Below are 16,859 nucleotides of genomic sequence, written 5' to 3' on the forward strand. Positions count from 1 at the left end.
TGTGTTCTACCATGTAATATAAATGAGTGAAGTATGTAGAGTGTAAGAAAAATAAAAGAAGCTTAAAATCCAACTAAAAATGGAGCAGCCACTCCTGAACTCCAGCTGATTGTATTCGTTCTGGAAAGCAGACTTAATGTTGCCAGTTCTTCCAATTTTTCAAGACACCAGAAATCCAAATATGTATGTAAAATATCCTAATTTTTAATGTTGGGCCTGCACCATGCTAGTGGGGCAGATTCAGCCCACGGGCCATCTGATTGTGACTTCTGATGTATAAAAAGTCCTTAATTTATGAATATATTGGGCTTCCAAACTGCCTCTGCATGTTTGGGAATTCTAAATGCATTTTCTCTGTAAGAGTAAAATAAGTAGCAATCTGGTTTCCAGACCCATTATACACATAAACTATAGTACTGAACCAACAGCACTATGTCATCTACCCTCTATGATTAACAATGTTTATGTTAAACAACTTATTCTAAGTTTCAACTTTAGACTTTGTAAAGTCCAAAACGGTAGATCCAAGGGGTAATAAAAGGGAAGGAGATGATTGGGAAGAATTTAAAGAAAGAGAAGGAGCCGGCCGTAGGGGGACAGTGGTGAAGGATCTTAGGCAAGAATTCAGATTATTATAATGGGTAATGAGATAAGCTTTCAAAACTTCTCTGAAGATCTGTGTCTTCTATAGACAACATATTTAGCAAAAGAGAAAAGAAAGGAAAAAAGGATATGTCTCAGTAGTAGCAACAGCTGAAAAGAACTGCAGCCCCACCTCCAAGGGGGTGGTGATGATCTCTAAACGAATTGTGTAGTTGCTCATAAGTCAGACATCATAAGGTAAGAATGCCAAATAATTAGCTCTAACAAAAATCATAAAGCCAAAAGTAAATGCCCATGCTTACTAGAAGATTAAAACAAAATTTATTTTCTAAAGGTATACTTTATTACTAAAGCAACAATAAATTGACATCTTTCCCTAACAAATTTACTGATGAATGTTTCTATGAACTCTAAATTTTCCACTCACGGATAAATATTCTATTTGGAGATCATCTGTACCAAAGATTTACCCTCAGGAGATAACCACTACCTATTACTTATGGTTACCTTTGCTAACATTTGGTTGATGTGTAGCTAAAGAAATGTAACTATTTTAACATATCCTAAGAGTAAACATGATTTAAAAAATGAAATCTGGAAATTTTTGGAAGTCAGTTGTTAGAGATGCTTCACAAAATGACTTTATCATATACTTCTGAAGAATAATCTGCAAACTTTTTGGCAACCTGTCTCTGAAGATCAGCTGATATGGGCTCAGGACAACATTAAAACTGCTTTATTGCTCCTAAGTAAACCTAATTTGGAAAATAAATGTGCTATATGGAAAAAAATCATGTGTAATTTAAATCCCAACAGGTATGACCACTGGATTGACTTTATGGGCACTTCTTCCCAATGAACATGGAAAACCAAGCTGCTGCTCTAAGTAGTTGTAGTTTACCAAGTTTTGGATCATAACAGTATCTGTTCCCCTCCATTAGTATAGATGTACAACATAATTTAGAAAGGGTGCTATTATTATGATGTAATTAGAACTTTTTAAGTAAGGAGATACTCAGTGTTTTCTATTATTATTATTTACTTAACTAGACACCCAATCCTGTTCTAGATAGGATATGCTCATGATGCTTCAGAATTATTTTAAGAAGAATCATTAGCCTATAACTCCATTTATATAGATTGACTAACAAAGAAAAAGCGTTTGAGTGTGTCTTATATTTCTTGGCTCAAACAACACAGTTACCATGGCCCATCAGGCAACATGAAAGTAAGAGGAAAAAGTGTAAATAGAAATAAGAGATTTCAGGTTTTGAACCTGACCAAAATCAGCCTGAGGAACTATATTAGACTAACTATATTAGACTATTTTTACAGGAAAATGCAAAGACATTTAATTGATTATAATACATACCTTGCTGAGCTAAAGTTGATCTTAGCATTCCAGTCTTTGACCAGATTTTTATTTGTCCATCTTCTCCAACTGTAAAGAGAAAAGAATTGATTTTTTATCTATAGGAAATAAATGCAAACATTAAATTTACATATAAAAATCAGCAGTATCTACACTAATGCACATTTAAAATTCAGACACGAGTTACTCTACTTAGATATCACTGCTTCCTAAATATAAAATTTAACTGAAATTACTTTGAAACGATTTTATCGAAGTAGCCTGACTTCAATGACAAAATTATTTTTTTCCTTTAATCTTAGAAGACTTATGAGTATATTATTCAAATAATGCTTTCATTTTCACTGACATCTCCATCCTAGAATTCTAAGAAAAGTGTTTTCAGTGTAATTAGAAGAGTTACAGCCAAATTCCAATGAGTTGGGGACTGAATGGAGCGAAGTAATAAACTACTCTTTTGAACAGTTTGCCTGATGGGAAAGAAAGAAAGAGGAAGTTGTAGCTAGAGTTATTTGTTAAAGGAGGGATTTTTATTTCTTTTTTCTCAATTTTCAAGATGAATGACATCTGAACACATTTATATGCTGGAAAAAAAAAAGGGGGAAAGAAAAAAAACACTGGAAAAGGAGAAGTCGAAAAAACAGGCAAGAGAAGAGAAACTCACTGATAAAAGTCCTACAGAAGGCCCAGGGGATAGGTGTGGTGGTTTTAAAATATATCCACAAATTCTTTGCTACTCCTTCTTTTAAGAAGTGAAGCTTAACTTCTCTCTCCTTTCTCCTTCAGTTTGGTCTATACTTAGTGACTTGCTTCTAATAGAATATGGTGGAAATGATGGAGTATGACTTCCAACGGTGGGTCATAAAATATATTGTGTCTTCCGTCTTGCTCTCTCTTGGATCACTCACTCAGGGAGAAGCTCCAGCTGTCATGTTGTTAGAACACTCAAGCAGCCCTATGGAGAGGCCCATGTTGTAAGGAACTAAGTAAGGCTTCCTACAACAGTCATAGAGGAAGTAAGACCTCTTGCCAACAGCCATGTGAGTGAGCCATCTTGGAAGCAGATCCTCCAGCCTCAATGGGGCTTCATATAACTGCAGCCCCATCCAACTTCTTGATTCTGAGACAGAACGACCCAACTGAACTGTTCCCTGTCTCACAGAAACTGTGAGATAATACATGTTTACTATCTTAAGTCACTAACTTTTGGGATAACTTGTTATGCAATAATAGATAACTAATATAATAGGTGAAGATGAGAATCCCTGCAGTAGGGCAGGAGATAGAAAAGAGATGGAAGGGGGGTAAAGTTAAATGAGAATATTTTGAATTTTAGAATTTTAAAGAATTAAAAGTTTTATTTACCCCACACTTGACCATTCCAAAACCTTCTTGACAGAACATTCTTCATAAGCCATATAGGAAAACTAATATGACACTCTGAATGATAACATTATATAGCAGTCTAGATCAATACTGTGCCAATTATTTGCTATTAGACAATGAAAGACACTATTGCTAAATGAAAATATTCTGTTCCTTTGGAAATTTTTCTTTAAAAATTTCATTTTAAATGTCATTTTTGCAGATAACCTACCTGTAACTAATGCTGTTCCTTCATAATTCCATCGCCCAGCAAGTACTGCTCCACAGTGAGCTTCCACACTTTTTTCCACTCTTCCTAACTTAGAAATCAGATGAAATTTGCCTAAAAGAAATTAAACTTGAGAAATCTATTTTATTAAATTAATTTATCCAATCAACAAACATCTGTTGAGTATCTACTAGTAGACTAGTTAGCATAGTGCTAGGCATCGGAGATACCAGGGCAAATAATATAATTATTCTTACTCTCAAGGGACACTCAAATCCATTGGAAAACAGGCACAAAAACAAAATCATAAAACCTTGAAACAAGTGGTGTGACAGAAATATATATATGATACTATGATAGTTCAGAGGGACAATAAAATTCTGCTGGGATATGGCCAAAGGGGGCTAAGAGGAATGTCAAGAAAGCCTTCTATTTAAGCAGAACTTTGCAATCTTGCTTTTTTTTTTTTTTTCCTTAAAAACAGGCTATAGAAAAGTTAGGAAAGGTGTAGAGGAGAGGAACCAAGATAGTTAAATGGTGTTAAAAGATAAACTGAGGCATATTAAAAAATATTGAGTTTTGGGGAATTCCCTGGTGGTCCACTGGTTAGGGCTCCTCTCTTCCACTGCAGGGGGCCCAGGTTCGATCCCTGGTTGGGGAACTAAGATCCCAAAAGCCACGCTGGCAAAAAAAACAAAACAAAAACAAAAACTGGACTTTGTGCAGAAATCAATTGCAATCCAGCAGTGCCAAACTTTAAGTGGTTAGGAACGCTCCACTGACAGGAGCTCAGGGAGAGACTTCTACAGAGAAAAGGCAGAAGTAAAGTAAGGATACTATTGATTGACTACAACTTAAAGCCTAGTTGGCTGTTTGTGATTGGCTGTCCTTAGGTTTCAATTTCATAATCTTGAAGCATTCATTTACAGGCTTAGATTTTGGTTTGCAGAGGTATACAGCATAAGAGTCACCTCAAGTCTAAAGGCCTCCTTGTTTAACTAATTTAATAACTGATAATCCCAAATTTTCAAATTCTTGCCTTATTTGATTTTACACTGTACCAGGCACCAGGTAGACAAAAAGAAGCAAGTTACTTGGTTGCTGTTCTCAAAAAGTTCACACATATATAGGCAAACAGCAAAAGGCTTACAACTTTAAAGGACCTAAGCAAACTATATAAGAAATGTCAAGGGAACAAATCAACTGTACAAAGAATAAGTGCTACAGGAAGCCAAAAAAATAATCAGTGTGGTTTTGAATGATCATGAAGTCTAATAATATATAGTTTGTAATAAAATAATTAAGTACAGTTGGTCCTCCACATCCAAGGGTTCTGCATTCTTGGACTCAACCAACTAATTAAAAAAATACATAAATAAATAAAAACAAAAAACCAGAAAGCTCCAAAAGCAGAACTTGAATTTACCCTGTACCAGCAACTATTTACATAGCATTTACATTGTACTTACAACTATTTACACAACATTTATACTGTATTAGGTAGTATAAGTAGTCTAGAGATGATTTAAAGTATGTGGGAGGATGTGTGTAGGTTATGTGCAAATACTATGCCATTTTATATAAGGGACTTGAGCATCTGTGGATTTTAGTATCTACAGGGGTCCTGGAACCAAACCCCCTTGGATACAGAGGGACAACTGTACAGTAAAATTAGAAACTTTTCCCCAAATCAAAAAAAAGGTATATATTTTTTGTAGTAAAAGAATAATGTGGCTTGCCTAACCAAATTTTGCCTCAGAGGATTTATTTTGTTTGAATTCATTTTTAACTTAAGGCTTTTCAAGGTTCTGGACGAATATTAACAATCCATTAAAAATACATATTTAATAAGTCAGATGCTTTAGATGGCTTTAAAACATTTCTCTGGAGAGCTCTAATACAGATGGCTTTAAAATATTTTACACTTAGCACCCTGTGGCTATTTCACTGACCACCAACCTATTCCCATCAATAAAGTCATTCTCTCTTTTTACACACATTGCACAATATTTGTAGCTCTGTTGCAGCATTTTTTTATTGGACTGTGATTCTTTTCAGAAGGCCATGTCTTAGTCATATTTTTATTTGCAATAGTGCTTTACGTAAGCAGCATTTGTTAAATTTACCAACTCAGTAACCATACTTAGCAACTTAAAAAAAAAAAAGGACTACTTTGACATTCTTTTCTTTCTCATTCAATCTGAGAGCCGTCTTTTCCCATCATTCATTTTCTAGGCCCTCATCAATAAACTTTCCTTCATCTAACCACCCACTAGCACCATCTACTTTTCCTCATATCTTCCTTTTAATTTTATATTTACCTCTGGGTTATTTTTCAATGTAACAAGATTACTTTGAATTCAACTGTACTATTACGTTCTTTATGATATTAACTTAAAATTAATTTGGATATACTTTTTTTAATGCATTGCTTTAGAAAGAAAATACAAGGGGGAAAAAAATCTCAAAAGAGGAAACTATAAAGATGACATATAGTGAGTGGCCATTATTTACTTTATCCAAATCTGTTTCACTAAATGTTAGCATATTGCCTAGCACAAAATATCCACATACTAAATTGTTGCATGTAATGAATGAATCTATCACCAAAGAGATTAACCAAATAGCTCTTGAACCTGAAATGAAGGGTCCGAAAATTTCTTTTCTTTTCTTTGTATTTTAGAAATTTTATGTATTTTTGATCACCGATATTTCTTATCCTAAAATATTTAATACTGACTTTCTGAGAAGTGCTGAAATTATTCTTGCTTCCCATGACCTCACAGAAGACACATACTGGGACAACTAAGGCCAACTCTTTGCATAGATTTGACACTCAATAAATCTTTGGTCTTTGTAGTTTGTCTGATTGTTACAAATTGCTTGACTAGCACCCCCCAGAGTAAAGCATAAATATAAAACTACATATATCAAAAATTTAAAAAAACACAGTTATCCTTTTAACTATTTTGGTTCTTCTTCTCTCCAGCTTTTCTATAACCTTTTAAAAATGCTAGACCAAAACTAGAAAGCAAATAATTTATTTCCAATCATTTGCTAGGGGTGGGGTCAGGAAGAGAATATAATCGATACATTTGATTACATTTATTCTTTTATTGATACAATTCATTGATTAAACAATGGATGATTTGGGTAAAAAACATGGATATTTAAATCCTAGGGTATAAAATTCATCTCTTATTATTAAATAAAAGATAAATTAAACTAAAAAGAGGAAAATGTTATAAAAGGGAAAAAGAACAGAGTAAGTAGATTAAAATTACACGAAACACATTTCTTAAAGTTAGAAATGCCTTAAGAAATGTCTATGGAAACATGAGAAGGCTTGAAATAGGGTGCTAGGAAAAAGGTCACATGAGCACTTTTGCAGACTGCTTAATAGCAGAAATGTTTTGGCAGATGGTTGCAAAACGCCAGAGATCGGTAACCACTAACTTCTGACAGAAAGAAATGAACACATAAATTCTTTTTAAAGTGGGATTTTAAATGTACATATTAACTAATAAGAGAATATGAGGATTACTTTAAGATATCTAATACAATGTATAAAAAAATTCAACTTTCACTAAATATAATTTAAGGAGTGTTTACTGGCTTTACAAAAGATTTTACACCAGAATTCCTTTACATAGCAGCTCCCCTAATGCATTTTAAATCATTCTTTTTTAAATGTAAATCTTGCAATACATTGTCAAAGGAAGAAATATCTCCTCTAAAAAGTAGGATACAGCTGCATGAAATATTCAAAAAGAAGTAATAATGTTGAAGAGAGAATTATTGGTGAGACAAAATACTTTGCAAAAGTCTGCTTTATGTATTTCAGGACCTGCCCCCAAATCCCATGGATCTTTTTGAATGTTACCACTAACACAGAAGATGGACGGGGTATGACAAAGGGAACACTGGAGGAGTGATGAACAAACTCAAAAGCCGTAACCATTTTTGCCAGCCTTGGGAGAGAAAAATCAAGAGAAGAGAGTTGGTGCCAACTAGAAGAGGGAACCTCTTAGGCAAAGAACTATATTTTGAAAAAGAAATTTTTAAGTACTGGGTTAACATCATACAAAATGAAAAAGTCCTAGAGATCTGTTATACAATATTGTGCTTATACAAAAATTATATTAAATTATTAAATATTGCACTGTATACTTAAAAATTTATTAAGAGGGTGGATCTCATATTATATATTTTTTAAACCAGAATAATACTTTTTTATAGTATTTGATTAACAGAGAATACAGCATTGATACATAAAATGATCTCAGACATTTATCTGGCAAGAAACCCCTTGACCGACCACCTTTCAATAGCATCCACTTTCTTTTTTTTTTGAACATTTCTTTTTCTGTTTTTTTGAACATTTCTGGATTCTGTTTCTTGTCTTACTCTTCTACTTCTTTTCTTTGAACTATCATCCTTTGCCTTCACTTTCACAAGATCCCAGATATTCCTCAGCCCAGCCTAAGAGAAAATACTCAACTACCGTGCTTTGGTTCTCTCTTCTTCCTACATGTAGTTGTGGCATGTTATGTTACCTTATTTGTTTGTTTGTTTGTTTGTTTTTGTAGTAAACCTAAAAATAAAAGTAAACACTATAGTTTCTCAAGAGTCATAATATTTTTTCCCACTTTTAATCTTGCAAATTTATCTTTAAATGATATTTGTCTTACTTTAGACTTTTTTCCCTATCAGAAAGTATTTTACCTAAAGCCAATGTGAAATAGAGACCCAAACAACTATTCTTTAGTTAAGTGTACCTAAGTAGTCTTAATAAATCAGGGAAACACTCAGATAACAGAAATTATCAAGACTAACTATATTTACTGTCCATATTCACCAGATAAAGGTCAATCTTCATACACTATTGACTTTAATAAGGAAAATGAGGGCTTCCCTGGTGGCGCAGTGGTTGAGAATCTGCCTGCCAATGCAGGGGACACGGGTTCGAGCCCTGGTCTGGGAAGATCCCACATGCCGCGGAGCGGCTGGGCCCGTGAGCCACAACTACTGAGCCTGCGCGTCTGGAGCCTGTGCTCCGCAACAAGAGAGGCCACGACAGTGAGAGGCCCGCACACCGCGATGAAGAGTGGCCCCCACTCGCCGCAACTAGAGAAAGCCCTCGCATAGAAACGAAGACCCAACACAGCCAAAAATAAAAATAAATAAATAAATTTAAATTTTAAAAAAAAAGGAAAATGAAAAGAAAATATATGGTAGACTTCCCTGGTGGCGCAGTGGTTAAGAATCCACCTGCCAATGCAGGGGACACGGGTTCAATCCCTGGTCCAGGAAGATCCCACGTGCCAGAGAGCAACTAAGCCCGTGCACCACAACTACTGAGCGTCACAGCTACTGAAGCCCGTGTGCCCTAGAGATCAAGTGCCACAACTACTGAGCCCACGCCCTGCAACTACTGAAGCCCGCGTCCTCTACGGCCCGCATGCTGCAACTGCTGAGCCCGCATGCTGCAACTACTGAAGCCTGCGGGCCTAGAGCCCGTGCTCTGCAACAAGAGAAGCCACCATGAGAAGCCCGCGGACCACAACGAAGAATAGCTCCCGCTCGCTGCAACTAGAGAAAGCCCGCGTGCAGCAACAAAGACCCAACGCAGCCAAAAATAAAGTAAAAAAAAAAAAAAAAAGAAAAGAAAAAAGAAAATATATGGTATGCCACCTTCTATGTAATTAAAAAAAGGTGAAATGAGAAAATATACATGTATCTGTTTCTTTTTGCTAAAAGAAACAAGAAAGGATAAACCAGACCAAAGGGATTGGTTACATACAGGGAATAAATAGAAATAGGGTGTATGGGATTGGGTGGGTAGGAGTAGTGACATTGCTCTGAGTATATTTTTTTATATAGTTTTGACATTGTGGAACCATCCATGTAATGTTTTACATATTTAAAAAATAATCAAATCAACAAGGATGGGGAGAGGAGACCTTAAATGAAAAACAAACAGAAATAAATACACTTAACTATATTTTAAATGAATAGCAACAACACTAGTAGGGGGGGGAAATGCCAAGTAACTTTGAACACAAGACTTTGACTCTATATCCTCAGTGTAAAGATAAAAACAGTAGAATATTAAACTCTATTTTTTTTGCAATAGTATGGATTAGCAATTCTGAAACAACCTACTGTGTATTGTAGAATTAAACAAGTAAGTAAATATATTGACAATAGTGGGAGCCAAGTTTCCTCACTGTTTCCAAGTATGGGGAAAAAAGACTAGAATTAACCCTGTGGTGCTGAATTAGAATTGGCGGTATCAGAATGAACTCATGGTTTTTATCATGGAAGGGTAGGAAGGGAGAAAGGGGAAGGAAGCAAAGGAAGAGAGGGAGGAAGGGAGGGAGGGAGGGAGGGAGGGAGGAAGAAATTGCTGTAGATATGTATATTTTAATACACATTTCTATTCGTATTTCTTAGCTCTGTCCTGTGAAAAGGCCTTGAAGTAAACACATCCCATTGAAATGAGCACACCTGGCACACTCATCTTGGCTTTTAAATACCATTAAGCACCCAGAAAAGAACAAGTCTCCTTGGAGAAACAGCTGATTTGGAAGCTGGGACTGGGAAAGTACAAAATGAGCCTGGAACATCTTGTGCCAGCAAAGAAGTGCTCAAAAGATGAAGAGGAAACATACCCCCCAGGTAAAAAGAAAATTCATTTGAGCTGGCTTCACAGAGCTCCCACTGGCCAAACCTGGGACAACTGTAACATCAAAAATTTTAAATGGTAGTAATAGGATGCTCAAGATATAAAATAAGAATTTATGAGTCTAATCTAAGTAAACAAATAAATACATGGGCAGGAGACAGAAGGCTCTTCCTTGCAGTAAAATACCAACAAATCAATATAAAAGAAATTATGGAGTTAAAAAAAATCACCATTTGGCAATAATCTTAGTAATAAATGATTCAGCCAAGAGTCATCAATAGATGCCAAGACAGTGGGAGGAAATCTGAGGAGGAAGAGAATATTTTTATATAGTCTGAAAGTATCCTTTCAGAAATTATTTATTAAAAGGGAAAAACATTAACTTTACACTAGATTAATTTAGTGAACACAACCTTTCAAAATAATCAAAGTTAAAGTCACCAATAATGGGTCAAACCAGCATCATGAATCTTCCAATCTGATGCCCTGAGTACTGCTGCTAAAATGTATAACTGGATTTAATCATGAAGAAACATCAGACAAATATGAATTGAAGGACATTCTGTAAAAATAACAGGCCTGTATTCTTCAAAACAGTGGAGATCATAAAAGAAAGACTGAGGGGTTGCTCCAGATTAAAGGAGGCTAGAGAGATATGACAAAAACAATGTGTTATTCTGTACCAGAAAAAAACAAATTTCTATAAAAGATATCATTAGGACAATTGTTAAAATTTGAATACAAACTGTAGATTAGATAACGGTATTACATCAATGTTAAATTTCCTGATTTTGATCAATGTATTGTGGTTAAGTAACAGAAAATCCTTATTCTTAGGAAATGCATTGAAGTATTTATGGTTAAAGTGGCATATCTATAAATTACTCTCAAATGTTTCAGAAAAAAGTATATGTGTGGCGGGGTGGGGGGGAGGGGGGAGAGAAAGAGAAAGAGAGAAAGAGAGAGAAAAGACCAGCAATGATAAAGTATATGGGACAAAATGTTAACAACTAGTGAATGTGGATAAAGGATATGCAGCAGTTATTTGTACAATTCTTGCAACCTTTCTATAAATGTGAAATTATAACAAAATTAAAAGCTTTTTTTAAAGTCAACCCTTCATTTTATCATAAGAGGTAAACTAAATTCTAGCTGTGCTCAGAGTCAGTCTTGTAAGCGCTAGGCACTGTACCAAATACTTTCACACAATATCTCATTTAATCAAGACTCAGAAAACTAAGTTTAAAAATTACACATAAAAGAATTAGAATCTGATGTGATTGTTTGCCATAACATCCCTTTCCTATTCTGGCTACAAAAGCCCTCTTCTCTTTCCCTTTCCATGGTGGCCTAAGGCCTGCCATGCTCAGTCAATCAGTGTCCAAGTCCCTTGACTAAAATGATTCACTCACTGATGGACACGTGACCCAAGCTTGTCCAGGACCTCTCTGCATGTTGACTGCAAGTGATATTGAGGAAGAAGCACTCTCTCTGCTGACTTTTCTTTTCCTGTAGGGTAAGCCTTGGGCTGCTGGCTGCCATCATGCTCACCTTTTGGGGTGAGTCTATCCAAGAGATGGCAAGAATAGGGGCCTGGGGACTTCCCTGGTGGTCCAGTGGTTAAGAATCCGCCTTCCAATGCAGGGGATGTGGGCTTGATCCCTGGTCAGGGAACAAAGTTCCCACATGCTGTGGGACAACTAAGCCCGCACGCTCTAGAGCCTGTGCGCCACAACTAGAGAGCCCACGTGCTGCAACTACTGAGCCTGCGTGCTCTGGAGCCTGCACGCCACAACTAAAGAGCCTGCACACCACAACTAGAGAGAAGCCCACACACCGCAATGAAAGATCCCGCAGGCCGCAAGATCCCGCATGCCGCAACAAAGATCCCACATGCCACAACTAAGACCCAACGCAGCAAAATAAATAAAAAATAAATAAATAAAATCTCAAGGGGTTGTGTATGTTATTAAAAAAAAAAAAAAGAATAGGGGTCTCATGCAGCTGTGCTTAAAGATCTACCCCTGGAGCTAGGTAAACCAGAAAACTCCATCTGTGCATAAGTTAGCCGAGTAAGTTTCTGTTACTTTTGATGAATGTACTCTTAACTGATATAGTAGGTAAAGTGTAATACAGATGAAAAACAGTTCGTTATTTCTCTGAAAATTAAAACATATCCTTAAAAAATAGAAAAATCATGCTTTTTACTCACCAATAATAAAACTATGGTCAAATTAATCTCCAGCTCTGTAAGTAGAAATTAACATGTACTAGAAAATAAAGACTATATTTGATAGCTTACTAAATGAGTGTGTGTTGTACCATCTATTTTTTTTTTTTTTTTTTTTTTTTTTTAAATTTTAATTAATTAATTTATTTATTTATTTTTGGCTGCGTTGGGTCTTCATTTCTGTGCGAGGGCTTTCTCTAGTTGCGGCAAGCGGGGGCCACTCTTCATTGCAGTGCGCGGGCCTCTCACTATCGCGGCCTCTCTTGTTGCGGAGCACAGGCTCCAGACGCGCAGGCTCAGCAGTTGTGGCTCACGGGCCTAGTCGCTCCACAGCATGTGGGATCTTCCCAGACCGGGGCTCGAACCCGTGTCCCCTGCATTGGCAGGCAGATTCTCAACCACTGCGCCACCAGGGAAGCCCTGTACCATCTATTTTTAGTGTGGTTATGTTATACAGTTAAATTTGACAAAATTAGAAACCAAAACTGATAAAAGCCTAACAATACCTGTGAACACAGAAAAAGTAAAGCCAGAGGTTCAGATTCAATCCCAGTATATGCCAGTTTAATTCACCTTCTTCTATGACAATAGTTTTATAGCCTATACACAGACGAACTGACTACATAGGAAATGGATAAACAACTCAAAACATGTCATACTAAAATGTTATGTCTTTTAAGTACAAAGATTAGCATATAACATTTATTTAAAACTTACCATCAGAACTTGTGAGAACAAAGCTTTCTGCTTGAGTTTGTTTCTTTATGCCTAAACTTTTCGGAAACCAGTGAAGATCTATTGGGTAAATATCATCAGGCAGCTTTACTATTTGACTTGTTTCACTAGTTAACAAGTTCCACTTCACTATCTGGTGATCATCACTACATGAATACAGTTCTTCAGCAGTATTCCAGCCCACACAGCTTACTAATTCTTGATGTGTCACCATGTTAAGGAGACATAAAACACACACAAAAGTCTTCAGTCTTAATAAATACAATATTTTTCAGATGCAGATTATAAGAAGAGTATAAAATAGGGTCAAATGTTTCAAGCTTCTAAGCCTATTTTTCATTTTATGACTTTCATATTTTTTCCATATAAGGAAAGGAAAATAAGCATCTATCAAAACAGTTGTAAGAAGAATGGAAAGCAAGATAAGAAACCCAGGTGCCAAAAGAGAAAAAAAGAAAGATTTGACTATGTGAAAAATTTTAAATTGTGTTACAAAGTATTCCATAAACGAGGCAAAAGATACACAAAGACATCTAACAGAACAAAAGGGATGAAAGGATTGACTCTAACCCATTGGGGGATAAGTGGGAAGAAAAGGGAACTATGCTTTTTTTATTTACATATATCTGTTTCATTTAAGTTATTAGAATAAGCATGTATTATTTTGATAAAAGTTTTCAAAAATCAAGCGTTAAAATAAGACTGAAATCTAACAGTAAAATACCTGCTTAAATGACACATTATAATAATTCACCTAGGAAAAAACCTACAGCTTAACAGCTGAAACTAAAATCCTACCAAATTTCCTGACATTAAATTCAGGAAGTAATTCAATTACAATTTACTGCACCTACAAGGTAATATGGGTAAGATATGAACCCTAAAATTCTTACGTTAACCTATTTTTTCGGTCTCTGATTTATCAAGTGGATTTCTATAAATTGAGGTGTTCAAGTAGCCCTCACTTCCACCATCAGAACAGGTTGCTTACCCTAGCAGAGTTGTGTATCTAGAGAAGGCACTTCAGTTTATCATTTTTGAGATGCTTTCTCCTGCTTATATGTGGATTTCTGTATTACCACATTATCCTGGTTGGGTTGTTTGCTCTTTTGTTGTTATTGTATAATCATTTTACTGCCTTATCTTCTCACCAATGCTTTCTATTGGCTCATCCAAGCAATCAGTAAACTCTAAGGAAAAAGAAAGAGACTATGTGCCAAATTATTCTGGGATGTTCTAAGATTTTTTTTTAATACTTCAAAATATGATAGATTAAGCAAAGTAACCAAAAAGGTACAAAAGAAATTATGGAAAGTTCTTAAGAGACTGCACAAATAGGTAATAAAGTGGCATTGGAATACTCAGAATTCAAAGTAGAATCTAAACAAAAGGATCTGGATGTGCCATTAGACCATTACTGAAAAAAATTCTTCCAGTATAATTGCTATAGCTTAAACAATGTTAGGTAAAACCTTTAAAAAGGGAGAGTGTCAGGCATAATCTAGAAAGAAAGAAAATACACATACACACACGCCCCAAAACAAAAAATATTAAGCTTATCCTCATAAAAACTGATGTAAGTACACATCAGACATACGTGACATGTCTTCAAACTAATAAGTTAACTAAAATTACGGGAGAAATGAGAGGACTGCCAGAATAAGAAAGTCTAAAAAGACTGTTATTCTTCAGCTTGAAAAGGTAAAAGCAGACAATAGACATAGTCAAAATCTATAAGATTATAAGCAGCATGAACTCCTGAGGGCACACTTTTAAAAGAGAATAAAAATGATTTAAGGAGAAATAAAAGAAATTATATCTTCACTCAAATGGTAAAAAAAGCAGACAAGACAATATTAATTCAAAACGTTTGATCAAATGTCTAAAACAGTGCTTCTCTATCTCTGAAGGATCCTATTTTTCTTTATTTCAAATCTGTTGCAACATTTTCTAAGATAAAATAAAAATGAATTACTAGAAAAATGATCTTATCTTTGGATGTTGTGACTATCAAATTGCTACAAAAATTTCTTCCTTCTTACCTTCAATTTCTGTACTTATCCCTTCACAGACCTGCAATAAAGTCCACAGATGATACTATTAGAAGCACTGGTCTAAATAACTAAGAATGAAGGTAAAGGGGCCTATCATATCTTCCTGACACATAACTGGGAGTTCTTGCTGACAAAATATAAGGTCATGCGTTTGAGAAATATTTATAATTGCCCCCTTCCCACGTGAAATAATAAAGGTCTAACTGCTCAGATTTCCCCAGCTTGCCCTCCACTTTATCGTGAGTAAGAAGAAATAGAGCAGAACTCAATGAAAACATACTAGATCATACCAACAGATAAATTACTTGATTTTTAAAAAACTTCTCTTTAAGATTTTATTAGACTAAACAAAAACTGTTTTTTATGTACTTAGGTATAGTAGTACTTAAGTAGAGTAAGAAAAATGTCAATAAAAATGTGAAAGTAAGATTTAGAGCAAATAGTTTGCATTGGAGAATTACCTGCAACACAAGACCTCAAATATTTCAGAAACAATTTAGCGAAACTCCCAATAAAGGAATGAAAAAATCCATTATCCAACTAGACTACAAAAATAGAAGAAAACTTTTAATAATACTATAGTAAGATGATCACAATAAGGTTTATAAGTATTAAAAGGATATGCTTTGGTTCTTTTAAAAGAGATATCTTCAGTCTCATGTCTCCACCTTCCAGCAAAATTTTAAAATGCCACTTGATTGTATTCACTGTAAAAATAAAAGGGGGAAAATATAGAATCTGCATTAAAAACAAACATATATACACAAAAAATTAAAAGCAAACAAAACATCTTAGCACCCCAAGGACACCAAAACACTTTCAATCCTGCTGGCAACAAATACATGGAAAGAGGAAGAAAACTAGTCAGTGTGCTAATTCTGTCAGTGAGTGATTGGAGGCCTTGGGCTGGATGCCAGAAGTCCTCTACAACCTGCCTAAAACAGTCCTACAAGTACAGAACGCCACTAAATCTGGCCAGGTAAATAATTTCCAAGGGCTGTCCTGAGGCCTAATCAAAAGATTTTTTAAACTGGGAACTGTTCAATGGCAGATCAATGTTGGTCCTGTTGAATGGATATACAATAAAATAAATTCCAAAGGTCTGATCGAGGGCGAAGATACATTTTTATAAGCTTTAGTTATAGAACCCACATGGGAATACTGTGACATCATCAACCTAGTGATCCAATCTGAGATTTACATTCTGTTGGAGGTAGATACACTGCCCAACAGTTATGGTTGCCATGGTGGCAAAGTGAAAAATAAGCGAGTTATTTAAAAAAGAGGTAAGAAATCCATTATAAAAGCTATATAAAAATCGCAATGTAAATGGCAAACAAAAATTTAGAAAAACAAGAGTAACACTCTCTCAAATAACCATGCTATCAAAAGATACAAATCAAGAAAATGCTAAATTGTCTGAATCCAATTTATAGTTGTGGGATTCTTTCTGAGTAATATCACTAGCCTAGAGAAAAAAATAAATGAAAGTGTAATTAAAGGAAAAAAATCCTCTTCACCAAGTAGAAAATTACTGCTAACTACATCAAAGAAGGTGTGAGTTATAGATAAGAATTCAGTGG

General features: G+C 35.2%; 1 protein-coding gene across 4 annotated transcripts in view; it reads right to left on the minus strand.

Moving 5' to 3' along the window:
* IFT80 (intraflagellar transport 80) overlaps nucleotides 1–16,859 on the minus strand; it is a 114,571-nt gene that overhangs the window by 86,196 nt on the left and 11,516 nt on the right. For 2 of the 4 annotated variants that reach the window (XM_036851737.1, XM_036851736.1), the window contains exons 2-5: nucleotides 15,900–15,983; nucleotides 13,205–13,426; nucleotides 3,573–3,683; nucleotides 1,976–2,044 (exon numbers count right to left, since the gene is read on the minus strand). In XM_036851737.1, coding sequence (XP_036707632.1) covers nucleotides 1,976–2,044; nucleotides 3,573–3,683; nucleotides 13,205–13,426; nucleotides 15,900–15,936 — 439 coding nt within the window. In that variant the 5' untranslated portion in view covers nucleotides 15,937–15,983. Of the gene's footprint in view, nucleotides 1–1,975; nucleotides 2,045–3,572; nucleotides 3,684–13,204; nucleotides 13,427–15,264; nucleotides 15,301–15,899; nucleotides 15,984–16,859 lie in introns of those variants that run through there. The other 2 variants (XM_036851739.1, XM_036851738.1) reach the window with 2 other exon arrangements.

The sequence above is a fragment of the Balaenoptera musculus genome, chromosome 4, assembly GCF_009873245.2.
Source record: "Balaenoptera musculus isolate JJ_BM4_2016_0621 chromosome 4, mBalMus1.pri.v3, whole genome shotgun sequence".
NCBI lineage: Eukaryota > Metazoa > Chordata > Mammalia > Artiodactyla > Balaenopteridae > Balaenoptera > Balaenoptera musculus.